The sequence below is a fragment of the Strongylocentrotus purpuratus genome, unplaced genomic scaffold (genome assembly GCF_000002235.5).
Source record: "Strongylocentrotus purpuratus isolate Spur 01 unplaced genomic scaffold, Spur_5.0 spur5_scaffold_16, whole genome shotgun sequence".
In the NCBI taxonomy this organism is placed as follows: Eukaryota; Metazoa; Echinodermata; class Echinoidea; order Camarodonta; family Strongylocentrotidae; genus Strongylocentrotus; species Strongylocentrotus purpuratus.
The window spans coordinates 2,263,503-2,282,727 of NW_022145601.1; the positions used below are offsets into that span (position 1 = coordinate 2,263,503).

General features: G+C 35.8%; 1 protein-coding gene and 2 long non-coding RNA genes across 4 annotated transcripts; 2 read left to right on the forward strand and 1 right to left on the reverse strand.

Annotated features, from left to right (window-relative positions):
- The first annotated feature begins 4,259 nt into the window (after positions 1-4,259).
- Positions 4,260-5,725, forward strand: LOC115924761. The gene is made up of 3 exons (XM_030987576.1): positions 4,260-4,377; positions 4,942-5,204; positions 5,578-5,725. The coding sequence occupies exons 1-3, from the start codon at positions 4,297-4,299 to the stop codon at positions 5,672-5,674; spliced, it is 441 nt and encodes a 146-aa protein (XP_030843436.1). The 5' UTR covers positions 4,260-4,296; the 3' UTR covers positions 5,675-5,725.
- Positions 5,726-12,784: 7,059 nt separating this feature from the next.
- LOC115924450 lies at positions 12,785-14,809 on the reverse strand. Its single transcript, XR_004064308.1, has 2 exons — positions 14,753-14,809; positions 12,785-14,435 (listed from the first exon to the last, which is right to left on the reverse strand). It is a non-coding gene; the product is annotated as an uncharacterized LOC115924450 (long non-coding RNA).
- Positions 14,810-15,324: 515 nt separating this feature from the next.
- LOC115924449 lies at positions 15,325-18,183 on the forward strand. Of its 2 annotated transcripts, none has more exons than XR_004064307.1 (3): positions 15,325-15,343; positions 17,364-17,450; positions 17,964-18,183. It is a non-coding gene; the product is annotated as an uncharacterized LOC115924449 (long non-coding RNA). The 2 variants fall into 2 exon arrangements; XR_004064306.1 differs by lacking the exon at positions 15,325-15,343 and adding an exon at positions 16,705-16,768.
- The last annotated feature ends 1,042 nt before the right edge of the window (positions 18,184-19,225 follow it).

Sequence of the window (19,225 nt, forward strand, 5' to 3'; positions counted from 1 at the left end):
TATTTTATATTTTTATTTTTTTTAAATAACGGTATAGTTAAAGACCTCTACTGATACAAGACCCTTATATAGTTATAATAAAAAATGCACCATACCATTATATGTAAATATAACAAATTTTGTTATCATGGTTTATGAAGCAGCACCTTCACCTTATACTTTTTGTTTATATAAGAAAATCTTTGTTCAGATTGCTTAATTTATATTGAATTAATTAATTTGCTTATTATGTTGTAAAAATTGTTCCTTTGTATATTGTTGTATCCAAGTATTACCGTCACCTTTTCCTTTTTAAAGGAATTGGAGCATATTCTGTACACCTGTTTTGAATGTTTACTTTATTAGTTGGGATACTCATGGAAAATATTTTTTGAATATGCCTGTGTTTAAAATGTATGAGACAATGTACTACATGTATGTTTATACTGTAAGAACAATTGTGTTCCTATTCATCATTTTGTATAATTATGAAGATCTGAATAAAGGCAAAAAAGCTTTAAAAAAAAAAAAAATCTGGAAGGCATTGTTCTCAATTGCATCTCTCCTCTCTGTTGCTCTTTACTTCTCCTCTCATGTTGTGCCCCTCTCCTTTTTTGGTCTGTCTCTGCATCTATCTATCTCTCTTCTCTTTCACCCTCTCCCTCTCTCTCTCTCTCTTGCCTTGCGTCCCTCTTATTCTCTTGGTCTGTCTCCCTCTTGCCCTACAGTTGAAACTTGACTCATGGATAGACCATAATGGGAGTAGTAAACGAAATATGAAATCGTGAAAATGCGTTCTTCATTATGTTACACATGAGCATACGTATCACCTAATTCGTCAAAGTGACGAATTAAAGTCTAGTTTATTTATTATTATTCTTCCTCGAATTTGTTCGCAGGATATCTCAAGACTGAATAAAGCCATTATTATGAAACTTACCATGATGATAGATCTTAGTCTAACTTAGAACTGCGTGACTTTTCAAAGATTCAAAGTCATCGTGACGTCATCCAGGCGCCATTTGTGAAAATCAATTGATCATATCTTCATAACGGATAGTAATTTTTCATTCATATAAATGATAAAGATCAATATCCGTCCGGTCTATTTTGGGTCAATAAACGTACGCAAATGCGCGCGTACGCGTTCGTCCGCGCGTTTACGTGCGCGCAAAAATTTAAAATGCTCCAAATCATACCGAATCTTTTTTGCATACTTTTCAGGCCATTTGGAGCATTTGACAACAAATCATGCATACGCGCATGCGCGCGCATTTTTTTGCGTGTACTAGCATTTTGCAACGTAGAATCGCCGAATTTTTCTTTTTTCATATTTGGCACATTTTCAAAGCATTTTGATAATTTGTTCACCTTTTATTAACGCAATGAGCGTGCGTCAAAGTTGACAGCACGCGCGGATTTTCGTTATCTTTATCCACAATACATGGGCAAAAACATGCCTATATAAAATTCATTGTAACTCTTTAGAATAGATAGAAACTCCTAATATTTTTTCATATTTAGATCGATTATGAGTTTGAGATATGATTTCTTGTCTCATTTGACCCTTAATTAACTCATGACGTCATCATAATGGCCTCCAAACTCAAAATTTAAATTTGCATATGCTGACGTCAGCATAATTTTGGAAAATTGATTGTATCTCTGTAGATATAAATCGTTTTTCTTCCACATTTTAATATGTTCTAGCTGAGACAATTTTCTACAAACGCGGTTTTCACAATTGTTCAATTAGACAAAAGCATCATGGCGTATTTTTTCGATTAAAGGAGGCATGTAAATTGTTCACATTTTGCGTGTATTCTCTATGGGACATGACTTTTTCTCAAAACTGGATTCTACATTCCTGTCTCTCGTGAGCAATATCTCCGTTGTTTAACGGGTATGTTGTAGCTGAGACAATCAGCTATCACTAATGTGTCTTTATTTTTTAATCAGATGCCGGGATCATGCTCATATTTCACTTGCAAAGTAGGATTTGAGAATTCCATTTCCCGTTTACGTGTAATCGCCATGGGAAATGTTTTGGTATTTCGGTAACGCACTTGACTTCCAAGCTCGAGATCCCTGGTTCGAGTCCGGGTGGCGAATTTGCGATTCCCAAACCATTCAGCTTAGGGAGACTTTATGAGTAACGTGATTGGTCGAGAGAAGAAATAAATATTACTTCATTTACTGCACGCTTGGGCTCGCTCACAGCTGACACAGACACGCAAACACTCACAATGTTAGTCTGCAAGCACAGACTCTAATTTGACACTTTACGAAAGATATGTCTGAGGGAAGTCTATCTACATGTAATGGCCTACTGTAGTCTCACGATTCAGACTCTGTATTTTGCACAGGTATGTGCCTGCAAACTACTCACATGCCTTAGAATTCTGCTACTAAAGGTGTGTATCAGTAACGCATAGAGAGGGATGGGTCAGTGAGATGGGTCGAGATGAATTAATTTAATTTTGGAAACTTGCTCTAGTTTTACCATTTTAATCTGTTTGAGGATTTCTGACCTGGAAATTTTGTAATGCCTAATCCTTTCATCAAGCTCTGATTATTAGAACAACTGCTGGGCCTCTCTGCAACCCCTTTTTTCACTCAGACTCAAGCTCTCATTTATACATAGACATCTAGACTAGTAAGTTAGACTCCCCCCCCCTCCCCCAATAAATAATGTTTCATTTTTTTTATTTTTTATCATAGGTCTATATATCTAGGGTCTAGATTTAAAAAAAATAATAAAAAAATCATCCAATCGATATCTATATTTCATTAGAACATACTTGTATTTAACTGCACATACGCTTTGTTGTTAGGTACAATGCACTTCACACGCGAGCTAGCTACAGGCACATACAGGCCCACTGTTATCCCTTGTTTATATGCAGCCCATTCATGCAAACATCATTCCAAAAGTCATAGACACGGATCTGATCATGGCGACTTTATAATAAAATAATTAAATACAGGGTCTAAATATCTACTTAGATCTACATGCAGATTTGGAAAATCATTTTGAAGATGTGATGGTTCACTCGGACTTGGCCCCAGACACATTCGCACCGCCATGATGAGATGGCTCGCGTCGATGTGGGCGTGTCTTTATAACTTTTTTAACCAATCACGTTGCTCAAAATGTTTCCCATAGCTGAATGGTTTGGGAATCGCAAATTCGCGTCCGGGTGTCTCCAACAATATTTGTCTTTACTTTTTCTTTTCTTTTTGACCTTTCACTGTACCATCTTCTTTGATTTTCAAAACACGTAGAATCGCAAACAATGTAATAAACAATCCTATTTACTTTATTATTTTTGCGTTTAATCCCTATGGGAGATGACTTTTTATCAAATCTGGATTCTACATTCCTGTGTTTTGAGCAATATCGCCGTTATTTCTGCTTAGATTTAGTTGATTTTTGAGTATGTTGTAGCTGAGACTATATGCTATCTGAATCATCCCTCATTTTTTCAATAAGATATCAGGATCACGCTAATGATCAAGATCATCTTTATCATAATGATGATAATTATTTATCAATTACATTTCATTTCTTTGAATAAGATAACATCGTAAAAATGTGTTCTTCATGATGTAAATTAGAGTCAAAGGTGTAACTGGTTACTGTACAGAGTCAACGGTCATATATAGTTTTAATCTATCTTCCCTAGATCCATGATGATCAAGGAGACACAATTCAATCTTGACATATAGATAGATCAAAATGGGAGAAGCATTTTATAAAATAATATATCGTGTAATTCATTATTCGTTATGTAAACCATTATCATACATATCACCTAATTCGTCAAAGTGACGAATTAGGTTTGGTTTCCCTTAGACTGCCCGCCGCGTCATGGGAGTCTAGTATTTATTGTATTTTAAATTTCGTACATCATGTTTGTACACCTGTTTCATATTGTATTGCATCTGCCAACTTTTTTTCCGAATTTAATTATTTATGTTTGAGGATATAAGTTGCCAATCGTGCTGTCCTACATACACAATAGGAAGCAAAACCAGGGTTAGCTGACGAATTTCTTAACACAGCATCTTATGAGTATTTCACTATCTTCTATACTTAAACTAGTGTTATATCAATTTTTCACAAAGTCAAATTACCCAGGTCATCTCGAAAATGTATTTGTCGGAATTTTCCTTTCATTCTAAAAATGTTGCAAGTGAGGAGCTAATATTGCTTTGCCACCTTTACTAAATGAAAATCATACTCTTATTCACCAGGTCCAATCTCCAGTTGTGACTTCGACTTAGACCTGTGCACCTTTACCCAAGCTACTACCGATGATATTGATTGGACGAGGCGGGCAGGTAACACGCCATCTTCGTCTACCGGCCCGGAAAATGATCATACAATTGGCACAGGTACGTGTATTTTGTTTAACCATTTGACTACTGAAATGTATATTCCCCGTATTTCGCGTACAGGAACCATCCAGTTCCAGCAGGCAATCGCTTAAATTGGCAATAACATTTCCCCAAACAAAAGTTATAATGTTATGTTACGTCTTTCTATTGCTGCATTCTCATAATGAGATGAAATGATTCTGAAAAAATATACATGAATAGGAACAGTTTGAAAGTTTTAAAAATTCAATTTTTATTGAAATGAAATGATATTAAAGTTATCAACTCCTATTTACATTTTTGTTTCTTCTTCAAATTCCAAGTTTAATTGGTACCTGATAATAATTACTGGGGTAATAATAATTGAAGGGTCCTAGGGAAGAACGACAACATTGATGCTAACGAGGTTCCGATTGGTTAACAAAAGTATATTCATCTTTATTTCCTACATAATACAATAAATAATAATCGCCCTTTTACCTCAATAAAAGCTTGATTTCGATAACTGTTCGTAAGATTGATTTCTTTTGGCATCGTTTTGACTCCACTGGTATTAATTTTTCGATCTCCTTTCGATAATAGCGGCTGGATTCTATATCTACACAGAAGCATCGTCATTTTCCAACAAAGTTGCCGTACTGGAGTCGGAACTCATTCTTGCGACGTCCCGGCGATTGTGCGCCGATTTTTGGTACCACATGTGGGGAGATGACATTGGTACACTCAATATCTATGCCAAGACCGGGACCACGCTGGGCCAGGTCCTATGGACCCAAAGTGGGGCCTATCTGTCCAGGAACTGGTTTGTGGCTCAGATTGATTTCATCCCTACTGCCGATTTTAAGGTTAGACAATCAAAGTTGTTGATGTTGTTATTGTTGAGATTAATGGCGTTTCCATCGTCATTGGATGATTTTTGCCATGGTTTGTTATGTTCCTAATATTAGAAACGTTAGTGTTTAGTTTTTCGTAGTAAAAAAATAGAATTGAAAAGAAACATGTTTTGTAATCTCAAAATAAAATGCACCTCTGGGCTCCTTTAGTATTGTGTAAATGGTTTCATGGCAATTGTCGTTGCGATAACATTTATAGGGACAGCAGGAATAGCAGTATAAATACTTATGTGGCTACGCTGAGTCAACAAGACCAAATTATTTATTATTAATTATAATAATGAGTATTCTAGTAACTTTGAATTACTTTTTGTTCTTCCTTTAGTTCGTATTTGAGGGCGTTACTGGTGCTTCGTACAAAAGTGACATCGCTCTCGATGACATCTATATTACAACAGGAGCATGCAGAGGTATATATCTAATATTATTATTGTTGTTGGTGTTCTTGTTTTCATCATTATTAGTATCATTTTCATTATCATTAGTTATTATAAACCTCACTTAAGAAATCCAGCCATCTGTTTGGTCGAAATTGCAGTCATGGTTTTAACTATTCCTATAAAATTCCCGGTAAAATTACAATTACCGGGAAAATAGTTCAGTCTTGGTGAAATACCCATAGGTTTGCATGTTAAAAAGTGGTTTGAGCGATCGAGGATACCGTATGTGTGCGAAGAATTGGTCGGTATTTTTAATACGGCAATCTCGATCGTACTGAATTCCAAACAAGGCAAAAATGGCTAAAGAAACTCTCCCAAGATGTTAATTTCTTGATGGTGACCAAATGCAAGAATTGCTGACAGCAAGAACACCAAAAAGAGTAAGTGAAATTCTCCATAATTTCTTTTCAAAATAGATCTAGTAGGGGTCTAGATTCTAGTAGGGGTCGAGTAGGCCTAGTGCTAAAATCCTTCCCGTAGAGATTGCACACATCACTATGCATTGGTCATTGCGCACTCATGCTAAATTGGTCGATGTTTTAATTACCAGAGATTCAAACTAATATTGCTTGTGATCCTGAAGGTGATACTAAATAAGTGAGGTGTCATGAAAGCGCAGGCTTTTCTCCATATTCCCCACAAGGACGGCTCACCCCCGAAATTGTAAAAAAATATCTTGCTTAGACTAGAATCTAGATCTAGTTAGGTGGTCTGTCTTCGATAGACTACTTATTGTTTTTGTTCAAATTTTTAGGTGGTCTGTCGTAGACAGATCACCTATTGTTTTCGTCAGAATTTTCTTTATTATTTTCTTTATTCTTTATTTTTATTTATTGTTCCCACTTTTTTCTTCACAGGATAAAATTTAAGATTGGTTGAGTAAATTTTGTTCAATTTTGGCACAGTCATAGGTCATTGCCATAAGACGTGACAGTAACATTTTTAAGGTCATCAAGTCTTCATGACGTCATCCAGGCGCCATTTTGTGTTTTTTTTTTTTGGTACTTTTTACTCAGGATCATATCTTCATGACGCGTAGTCAAAGGTTATTCATATTCATATCACATTTACTTCAGGTCAAGGGTCAACAGGTCATATCATCAAAGGTCACATCAAGGTCATTACGCGCGTGTACGAGCGCGTCAAAAATTTAAAATGCTTAAAATCACTTAACTATCAAACAAGAGTACGATTCAGGCTATTTTAAGCATTTTGCTCAAAAAAGCGCACACGCGCATGCGCGTGCGTTTTCGCGCGTCCTGGCATTTTGCAACATAGAATCGCCAAATTTTCTCCGTCATCATATTTGGCACATTTTGCCTAGCATTTTGATACCTTGTTCACCTTTTTGTGAACATTAATAACGTAATGAGCGTCCGTTTAAGATACATGTACTTGCGTGTGAGCTCTTGTAATACATAGCATATATGGGCAAAAACATGCCTATAAAAAATCCATTGTACTGTTTAAGATGCCCATTGAACCCTAATTTTATTTTCATAATTGGATAGAGTATGAATTGTAGATTGTAGATATGATTTTATGTCTCATTTGACCCTCAATGAAATCATGACGTCATCATAATGGCCTCTGAACTCAAAATTTCAATTTTCATATTATGACGTCAGCATATATTTAGAACATTGATTGTATCTCTGTAAATATTGATCGATTTTCCTCCGAATTCGGATATGTTCTAGCTAAGACAATTCTCTTCGAGTAGAGTCATCACGATTTTTCACTTTGACAAAGGCATCATGGCGTATTTTTGCGATTAAAGGAGGCACGTCAATTTTTCACATTTTGCGTTAATTCTCTGTGGGACATGACTTTTTCTCAAAACTGGATTCTACATTCCCGTCCTTCGCGAGCAATATCATCATGACCATCATCATCATGATCATCATTGTTTATATGTCTATATAGTTTCTCCCATTCTCAAATCTATCATAAGAAGTGAAGACAGACCACCTAAATCGTCCCCATGACGAATTAAATTTCTAGTTAGGTGGTCTGTCAATGACAGATCACCTATTGTTTTCGTCAGAATTTTCTTTCTTTATTAATTATTATTATTAGGTGGTCTGTCAATGACAGATCACCTATTCTTTTCGTCAGAATTTTCTTTCTTTCTTTCTTTATTTATTAGGTGGTCTGTCAATGACAGATCACCTATTGTTTTCGTCAGAATTTTCTTTCTTTCTTTATTTATTTATTTATTTATTAGGTGGTCTGTCAATGACAGATCACCTATTGTTTTCGTCAGAATTTTCTTTATTTATTTTTATTTATTTCTTCACACTTTTTTGTTCACAGGATAACTCAAGATCGGTTCAATCAATTTCCTTCAATTTTAGCACAGTCATAGGTCATTGTCATGAGACGTGACAGTAACATTTTCAAGGTCATCAAATCTTTATGACGTCATCCAGGCGCCATTTTGTGTTTTTTTTTGGTACTTTTTACTCATGATCATAACTTCATTATGGAAAAGCATTTCTCATTCATATTTATCACGATTAAGGTCAATATCCGTCCGGTCAATTTCAGATCAAAAAACGCGCGCGCATGCGTACGTCCGCGCGTCAGCTCGCGCGCAAAATTTCAAAATGCTCAAAATCATATCGAATTAATTTTGCATACGTTACAGGCCATTTAAAGCATTTTGCAAAAAAACGCGCAAACGCGCATGCGCGCGCCTTTTCGCGCGTACTGGTATTTTCCAACATAGAATCCCCAATTTTTCTCTCTCATCATATTTGGCACATTTTTTCAAGCATTTTGATACCTTGTTCACCTTTTTCTGACCATTAATAACGGAATGAGCGTCCGTTTAAGATAATTTCCGTGCGTGCGAGCTCTTGTAATACAGAGCATACATGGGCAAAAACATGCCTATACAAAATCCATTGTAGCGCTTTAGGATGCAAGGTGAACCAAATTTGTTTTCCATATTTTGCTAGAGTATGAATTGGAGATATGATTTCACGTCTCATTTGACCCTCAATTAACTCATGACGTCATCATAATGGCCTTCGAACACAAAATTTTAATTTGCATATTATGACGTCAGCAGATTTTTGGAAAATTGATTGTATCTCTGTAAATATCGATCAAATTTCTTTCAAATTTTGATATGTTCTACCTGAGAATATTCTCTACAAATTTAATTATCACAATATTTCATTTTGACAATGGCATCATGGCGTATTTTTGCAATTAAAGGAGGCATGTCAATTTTTCACATTTTGCGTGTATTCTCTATGGGACATGACTTTTTCTCAAAACTGGATTCTACATTCTCGTCTTTCGCGAGCAATATCTCCGTCGTTTTATCTTTGTTTACGCTGAGCTTTGGGTATGTTGTAGCTGAGAGAATAAGCTATCACAAATGTGCCCTTTATTTTTTGATCAGATGCCGGGATCATGCTCATATTTCACTTACAAAGTGGGATTTGTGAATTCTATTTTCCGTTTACGTGTAATCTCTATGGGAAATGTTTTGGTATATCGGTAACGCACTTGACTTCCGACCTCGAGGTCCCTGGTTCGAGTCCGGGAGTCTCCAACAATTTTTTTTCTTCACTTTTTTTTCTTTTTGACCTTTCACTGTACCATCTCCTTTGAATATTAAAACACGTAGAATTGCAAATAATGTAATAAACAACTATATTTATTTTATTATTACCCTATTATCACTTGATCCATTACTTTTTGCGTGTAATCCTTATGGGAGATGACTTTTTCTCAAATCTGGATTCTACATTCATGTCTTTTGCGAGCAATATCGCCGTTATTTCAGCTTGATTTTTGTTGATTGTTGAATATGGTGTACCTGAGACTATATGCTTTCTGAATGTCCCCTCATTTTTAGGATCACGATAATGATCGTGATCATCATCATCATCATCGTCATAATCATTATCATCATCATAATTAACATTATCATTATCATCATTATCAACATATATCATCATCACCATATACTATTATGATCACCATTCTATGTTCATCATCATTATCATTGTTTACATGGTTATATAACTTCTCCCTTTCTCTAGTAAATATTCAAATCTATCATAAGATATACGTTATCATTACCCTATTATCACTTGATCCACTTTGCGTGTAATCCCCATCGGAGATGACTTTTTCTTAAATGTGGATTCTACATTCCTGTCTTTTGCGAGAAATATCGCCGTTATTTCTGCTTGGTTTCTGTTTTTGTTTGAGTACGTTGTATCTCAGACTATATGCTTTCTAATTGTCCCCTCTTTTTTCAATCAAATGTCACGATCACGCTCATGATAATCATCAATATTATCAACATTATTGTAATAATCGACATCTAGTTCAGCTCAAATGTAACTTTATTACTTGATACATACTTATCGGTACGTGAGACTCGCACGGTAGCATCCATGCATTGTTGTTGTCTATATGACATATCTCACCACAAGGTGGTGCTATTAACGTTAGACTAACGAGATATATATATATATCATTACATCCCCCTTTTCATCAAATACAAAGAATACATATATCTTTTTTTGTTTTTGTAACAACTATCAAATCTGATACAATGTGACCCACTATTCAAATCCAGCCAGGTTTGAGATTAGATGAGATTTACTTCCGACATAAAGTTGAATATAGTCCAGTTCGCATTTGTGTTCCTTTGTTCGAGTGTTCATTTCAGTGGAGTTCTTCCAGTATTTGCTTCCTGTTTTAGATCTTGATTGTTCGCTTTCAACACGATCCTCTGTCAAATATTACAACTTTACAAGTAAGATTTTTTCACTTTTTCTACAATACTTAATAAGTAAATGAGTAACAGGATAGACTGTCTGTATCTCCAACTGTACTAGAGGATTATTCTGCCTCTTGGATAGCACAGTTTTCCTTCTTCAACACTAAATAATAGTTGAAGATACTAGCTACATGCCTATACTATTTAACTAATATGAGTGAAGGGGTTGACTACCCAACACTCCAACTGTACAAAGGAGATTATTTTATTTTGCCTTTTTTAACTTGTACAGTTTACTACATGTATTTACAAACCCAACATAACCGGGCGTCTTCGTACTCTCAAAGGATAACGACGTTCACGCTCGGAGATGGTTTACTCTCACTGGGGCTTCTTGGCGATGTCATGTCTCGCGAGTTGGTTTGTAGCTTCTCCTGTGATTTCGCTGTCTTCGTAGTCATTGACACTCACGCTTTGTTCAAGTCGTGGTCGCTTCCTTTTTTTTCTTTTTTGTGTTGCCATGCATGATATTTTATATACAAATCATCGTTTACATAGATTCAGGTTTCATTAAAATGGGTTGTGCTCTTTTTGCAAAAAAAAATTGAAGAAACTTATCAACATGTAGTATTTGAATGTAATAACATAAAAGAAATCTGGGGGAAATGTGCCGATAGACTTAATTTACCAATTCTGAAGATATTATCCTGCATGGAAAGAAATTCATATAGGAATAGATGACAGTACATGTTCCATAAAAACAGAGCAATTCTGGAACCATATTTGGATTTATCAAATTTGTGATTTCCACAGTAAAGAGATGGAAACAAACCCTTAAAAGCAAAAGAAATAGAAGATATATTACTGGGAAAAGGAAATGAAGAATAAAAACTTTCATTGGAACAGTATACCCTCTCAATTCATTTAATGAAACGGGAAGCCTTGAAAAGATTTTAATTTTTGTTTCTTCTTTTCAATATACAATTTCTAGCCACTTTTCTCTTTTCTACCCGTGCTTTTCCTTTCTCCTTTGTTTGTTCGTTCTGTGGCACGGTGTATGTGTGTTTTTTTAAATAAATTTTAATACCGTTGTACTTGTTATCGTTTGTTATAGTTGTAATAATCATGCTTGACATCTAGTTAAGCTCAAATGTAACTTTATTACTTGATACATACTTATCGGTACTCGAGACTCCGTTTCGTTAACAATGAGCCATGCATGAAGTCTTTCGTCTACGGCCGATTGTCAACGGAATGGAGTGAAGTCTTTTGTCAATTTTGCATGTTGCTACTGCAGGCAGCCAGTGAAAACGAATACGTTTGATAAAATTATGGAATTGCAAGCACTACTTTAAACAAACAAAACTTTGTCGTTCCTTGCTCATTTGTCCTGATTGAGGTGTCATATGAAAGGGCCGAAACTCAACTTTTTAGAAATGTGAATTTCTTTTTGCCGTTGAAATTCAGATACCGTCCGCCAAATGACTTTTTGGTTTTCTGTTTTCAAATTAATTTTAATCACTCATGCGTGAAATATTTATCACATGAGTTGCATCAAATGAAAGAAGAGGGTCTAAGCTTTCCAAATATGTGTCGTTTATTAAATGTGACCAAGTTATGATAAAACATCGATAGTTCTCGCTTTCGTTTTTTGTGGGACGTACTGTATAGTAAATATTCAAATCTATTTATGCTAGAAGTATTGAGTGCCTCGTTATCAATTCGTCCTTGTTTTCACGAAGTGACGGTAGTGAGGAAAATCGTAACGCAAAGTGAATGCAATTTTTTTTCACTACCGTCACTTCGTGAAAACAGCGACGAATTGTATCTCTTTCTCCTCTCTATTGCCATGTCCCCCTTCTCCTTTCTTGTTTTGCCCTTCTCTCTTGCTTTGTCTCTGCATCCCTCTCTCTCTTTACTCTTTACCCTCCCCCTCTCTGTGTCACTTCTTCCTTGCCTCCCTCTTCCTCTCTTGCGATGTCTCTATCTATCTCTGCCCTTCTCTTTTTCATACTCTCTCACCCTCTCTCCCCCTCCCTCCCCTCACTCAGTGTTATGTAGGGTATGCATAATGCATGTTCCCTCCTTTTGAAAACACCCCCCTAAGTCCGGTGTGTAAAGTCAATACAAGCCGGACTTTGGTGCGTGACAAGTACCTCTTTACCGGACATTTTGGCAACACGCATGGTATCCCTCTGTTCACGGAGTGGGGGGGGGGGGGGGGGGGGGCCTCTCCCTTTCCCGCCTCTGGCTCTTGTTTTACAGTGTTCCCTAATCTTCTTGTTTCACCCCTACATTGTACTTTAGAGAAAAACATGAAATGAAGTACATTAGTAAACAGGTCTATTAATTGTTAACATCATGTTCAAAGCACTAAACAAAGCTTATCAAACCAAAGTCAAAGCTAAATTGCATAGACCTATCTTCATGCATGTAAATGACATTCTGCACCAAACTTAACATCACGCTACTTCCTAGGCTATGTAAAAAACAACAGCAATACAATATTACAAATGGTAATCGCCTATCATGTTCAAACACATTTTAAAAGAAATAAATTTAAAAAACAGCATATCCAATAAAATTTGATATACTAAATAAAAGCACATACTAAAAAAAAAGGTCTTGTACAAATCTCTGAAAAGGGCATTCTAACATGTATATATATGTCTAACAGAAATGGAATACATATATAACACAGGTACATAAACAAAGATACCTACTGTCTATATGATAGGCCCCCTGCATAGCAAGTGAGATATAAGCTCAGATATTCACAACAAAACTAAAAACAATGTATATTATGGATAATCCCTAACAGCCCTATACCTTTTTGTTACAACAAGCAACACAATGCTATGTATAATGAATGTAGTAGAAATTGACAGTTGATCGTACGTTACCACTATATATAGGGTAAATGCTGCAAATAAACTGACATTATAATCATAAAAAATGAATATATTTGGAAGCCTTGATTAAACAATTGAGTTTTGATCTGTCACAAAACTATGATTACAATAGCAGTGTAAATGGCACACCTAGGAATGTGTTAAAAACCAAGATCAGATGTTCGCAAAAAAGAAAACATTATTAACCAAAAATGAAATTCCTCTTTGCAGAAAACATAAGTATTTAGGTGAAACAAAAAAAGAAAACTTTCTTCCCAACAGGCAACAAATCAAAATATGCCTTTCCACAAGCTGTTCCATGCTATCACCTGAAATAAGATACAACAAGAAAGGGATGAGAGCAAAAAAGGAATTGAACCATCACAAACAAAAATTATCGTATAAAAATACATGTATTTACATGGAAGTGGACACAAAATCCAAAAATATCTTGTGTGGAACAAAAGTATATGTTTACATTGTCATACCAGTAAAAATAAGACTGAAATCGCACAGCAACGTGGTATCAGAAAATAAATGTAAGAATCAGAGGTGGAAAAATGGACATGAACACATGTTAGTATGAATAAAGAAAAAAAAAGTATGCTTAGCCATACAGAGTGGCATTCAAAAAGTCTTGGTCAAGAGGCTAGGCATAGTTATCGTCACGATTGTTGACAAAGGCAGGATTGCTGACCAGGATGACGCTAAATCTTTGCGACGTAGGAATGGCAGGGTCTGTGACCGGCCATCACGTTTTAAGAAGCTGACTGCGCCAGTGTCAGTCCTGACTGAAACGATTGCAGTGGGACTGCAGATGGGGCGTCTGATCCAGTAGACAAGAAATGCCAAACTGCTGTACAAATAAGGAGGGTAGAGCAGTCGTCCCTTATCTAAAGACAGGATGATATCACCGGAGGGCTGAAGTCCTGGGGTGATGTTACGGCTGTGTGTTGGACGATGAGGACAGCCTTTTGACTCGAGGGCGGTAGTCTGTTTTAACTGGTCAGCAAAGGGATATGGTGATGCCCTGTCATTGGTGATTAAGGTTGTAGAAATGAGCTTTGCAACGTTGCGCCTTGCAGTCATCTCAAGAAGTTATCTGAAGAAGTGAAATAAACAAAAATCATTCGAAGATTAGGAATATGAACAGTACTGATTTTTTTTTCTCTTAAAAGTGTTAATCTTATTAATGAACGCATTTGACATAAAAATTGTTCTGTCTATGCAACCCCAATGTAACATTTTCAAAGCAAAAAGATATGTCATAGAATTGCTAATTTACTCAAGGTATACCAATTTTGTGGGAATCAACAGTGTAGTGGCCGAGGTTAGCCATCTATCCAAAGGAGCTTGAACTAACTCAGTACAGTAGGGTTAGGCTTTTTCAAACATTTTAGTTTGGCAATCTTTCCTTACCCTGTGAAGGTCCCGATACATTACATGTATATGCTGGTATTCTGCCACAATGATGTTATGATGAAGGAGCCGTAAACATTCCCCAAGGCCTAGTCTTCGCTGAACCAGGTATCACCGGAGTGCTGAAGTTCTGGGCTGATGTTACTGCTGTGTGTTGGACGATGAGGACAGCCTTTTGACTCAAGGGCAGTAGTATGTTTCAACTGGTGAGCAAAGGGATATGGTGGTGCACTGTCATTGGTGATTAGGGTTGTAGAAATGAGTTTTGCAACGTTGCGCTTTGCAGTCATCCGAAGAAGTGAAATAAAAAAAATTCATTTGAAGATTAAGAATATGAACAGTACTGAATTTTTCTTTCTTAAAATTGTTAACCTTATTAATGAACGCATTTGACATAAAAAGTGTTCGGTCTGTGCAACCCCAATGTAACATTTTCAAAGCAATAAGGTATGTCATAGAATTGCCAATTTACTCTAGGGGGGTGTTTCATCAACTAAAATCGATTTCGATTTTAAAAATCAATTTTAAGGCCGAATCGGTTTTAGCTTAAAACCGATACATGTGAGCTGTTTCAGTGAGAGTCCTTGAAAAGTAAGTAAAATCTGTTTTTCTTTGAAAATATCAATTCTGTTGATAACAAATCTGTTATTTTGGAAGAAGAAAAGTGTTCCTCTCATTATTATGCAATTTCATTTTTGTGTAACTGAACGAAATCTTAAATAAAATCAATTTACATCACTCTCCAAGTGGACGAATTGCACCGGCTCAACCATTTCAGTCCCATTCATATAAATTCATGCAGGTTAAATAGTAATTACCTAACGACGTTTATTATTCGGTTAGGACAGACAGGTACAAACTCATTAGTCTAGTTTATTCTTGCAGTAGTATTGTCGTTTTACTAGTTATGCTACTAGTTGTAGATTTGGACTTAGAATCAAGATCTAGGCCTAGATATAGACCCTATCCCTTATTTAATATTTGTTTTAGCATTGTCTTGTTTTTGTTGATATAGACTAGTCTAGTCTAGGTCTAGAGTCTAGAGACTAGTCTAGTCTAGGTCTAGATTTTCTAGACTCTAGATCTAGACTAGTCTAGCCTGTAGATCTAGGCCTAGGGTCTAATTATAAATGATAGATCTAGACTCTAGGTCTAGATCTATTAGGCCTAGGGCTAGGCCTAGGGCCTAATTATTAAAAATCAATAGGGGGTCTAGGATTATTTGTTTTGAAGGTAAAATTTTATGAAAGAAAATTAGACTCTAAATCTAGATCTGGAGTTCCTAGAGTGTTACTGTCAGACCCAGGTCTAAATTTACTCTAGATGTAGATTTAGTCTAGAGTCTAGGTCTAGATCTACATGATACTTGATAGATCTAGATCTAGGGTAGATGTAGACATGATGTAAGTGAGGTGGGGGGGGGGGGGGGTAAAGAGCGCATTTTTATTTTAGGTCCCGAATATTTGAAAATCGCGCCGGCCGCAAATTCGCTCAGTTGGGGGGGGGGGGGAAGTTAACACTTTTTTCTTTTCTTTTTTGGCCGGGGGGGGGGGGCACGTCCCTGTTGGTCAGTACATTTTTGGAAAATTTTGCTGATTTTAACATTTTTTTTTGGGGGGGGGGGTCGGGGGGGGGCACGTGCCTCCTGTGCCCCCCTCAATCCGTCCCTGGTATTAGGGTCTCTAACACAGTCCAACTCCAAGCTCTAGACTATACTAGAATTTTTTTTTTTTTTTTTTAATTTCAGAGTCGGACTAAAAGATGGAGTGGACCACAAGTTGTATCCACCAAAGAGACCTTGGCTTTAGTCCAAGACTCAAAAGTTCTCTTCTGCTTGTCTCTACAGTCTTGGACTTCTCATTCTTCCTTGGCCTCAGGCTCAAGGAAAGGGTTTGGATATACAGAATGTACTCAAGCTCAATGTCTAGGTGTACAACTATAGATCCTACTGTGCTAAGCGGCCTTGTGGAGTGATCTTCTTACTAGTAACATTTGCACACCAATAATAAAACAAAGGTAAGTTTTTTTTTGTGTGGTTCTTCTAGACCTATGTATAAATAGATTACTTATTTGTTGTTGAGTGTGTAAATCTTGATTTTCATTAAATTTTCTACGTACAATCGCAAACTGATAAATCCATGTGAGGGGGAAGTCAACTATGACATGTCTAAATCATAGATAAATTACTTCATCTGCCAGCCTGATTAATAATATTGTACAAATAATAGGGCAGCAATTAATAAATAAAGAGGTGATTGAAAAAACTCTAATGAGAATATATGTATGATGAAAGCTGCTCTGTTTTATACCTCTTTGCCTTCTACTCACGACAGGGGAATGTTCATTGAATCTGTGTACAACAGTGTTTGGTTCAAGAGCAGGGTATCCGAGATCAAGATTAAACTCCATAGTCAATCTTCCAAATGTCTAAAACTTACAATTTGGTTGGTAACAATGTCTTGGACCGAATACATGTAAATTACTGTTGCAATTACTGATAAAAATGTACTTATGTTCTTTTGAACACATTTAATACAGTGACAATTAATTTTCTGAAAAATAGATGTGCTCTCTTCATAACAAATATATGTATCTCTGTTTTAAATCCTAGGTTGCAAAATAAAGAGCTATGGCATCTGCATGTACTGCTAGTTCATGACAAATGAACATTTATTGTCCATCTCTTCAAATTGAAAAGGTAAGCAGTATCAATTACCAAAATTGATCTATCATTTTTCATAATTTGATTTGATTTGATTTGATTTATTTATTTCTGTTTGATTTTCTTTTTCTTTTGCATTTTTACAAATATATAACAGACAAATATTGCAAATTTACACATGACAAAAGAATATATGTTGAATAAGGTAAGGCTGGGTGTAACTAATCGAGAACATCAAACAGGAGGGTTGACAAAATAAGCAAAGCTTGATAGTATGACTACCCTTGTAAGAAGTCTAATACCCATCTTACCCATTCTGTTACATAAAACATACACAAATGGTAATGAAAGGATTTTTTTATATTTTTATCCAAAGCAAACAATTAATCATTTATCTTCTGTAACTATTTTTTATTCTCCGACTTTATTAATTTAGCAATTAAAGTTTTTGAAATAATCATAAATACAAAAGTTGAAGATTGATTGAAAATTTGTACTAGTATTTAGTAATTGATTCATTTATTACATAACTTTCAATTCCTATTCTAGACTGCAGAGCCTGAATTACCTGCAACGTTATGCTTCTTATGAAACATCAGCCAGCCTACAGATAGAAGCTCCCTTTTCCAGCTTTAAGCAAGAGGAACCACAATGAGATACAGATCTTGGTATCGTGGACTGGTCACTTTTTACAACCAACACTACTTGTAAAATAAGATTTACAAATTAATTCCTATAAGCTATTAAAAATGCTCTAGTCAAGGTACTAACATTCATCTGAGCAGCAGTTTGATGACCTATTTGGAACTCTTCCTAGAGGCAATTCTTGCATGACTATGTATCGATAATTACCTGTTGGTGCTTAAAGTGCTATTGTAGCAATTGCACATTGAACACTGTGATTGAGTAAAAACTGATTTTTCCTGCAGGAAATATATTAACTCTGACTTATGTTGTCCTTAATAATAATAATAATAATAAATTACATTTATAAAGCGCTTAATACAATGTTTCTAAGCGCTTAACATACAAGTAATTAGGTACAACGTAAAATAAACATACAGCAATAATAATACATAATTCTAATAATAACATTACAGATAATTAAACTGCTCTATAAATTACTATTTCCGGTAAACAAAAAATACTTCAAACTTGCCTTAAAAGACTCTACAGATGGGGATTGACGAATAATAATAGGTAAACTGTTCCATAATTTAGGGGCTGCAATGGCAAAAGTACGATCTCCGTAACGGGTATTTGTTCGGGGACCAGGGGCGTATTGGAAATTAGCATGTGTAGTTGACCGTAATGAACGTGATGGAACAATAGGTTTGAGAAGGTCGTTTAAATATGATGGAGCATAACCATGCTTAATTTTGAATACTAACAAAAGAATCTTAAATTGAATGCGAATTAAAATAGGTAGCCAATGAAGAGATCTGAGAATAGGAGTTATGTGTTCATATTTTCTGGTTTTGGTAATGAGACGGGCTGCCATGTTCTGAATACGTTGGAGTGGAGAAATGGTGGAATCTGGTAAGCCAAAGTACAATCCGTTACAATAATCTAAATGGGAAGTCACAAAAGCGTGGATCAATCGTTCTGTAGACTGTCTGTCCAAATATTTTCGAAGTTTACTAATCCTGGATATACCAAAGGCAGCCGTCCGACAAGTATTCCTGATGTGTTGCTTCATATTCAATACATTATCAACAGTGACGCCGAGGTTACGAACTACTTTTGAAGGTACGATTTCAACGCCAGCAGCATCCAAGCACGGCAGACTGCAAGAACTTCTAAACTGCGAG

Coding starts and splice junctions, on each gene's coding strand:
- LOC115924761 (XM_030987576.1), top strand. CDS start 4,297: ATGATATTGATTGGACGAGGCGGGCAGGTAACACGCCATCTTCGTCTA. Junction 4,378..4,941: donor TGATCATACAATTGGCACAG/GTACGTGTATTT, acceptor TTTCGATAATAG/CGGCTGGATTCTATATCTAC. Junction 5,205..5,577: donor TCCCTACTGCCGATTTTAAG/GTTAGACAATCA, acceptor TTCTTCCTTTAG/TTCGTATTTGAGGGCGTTAC.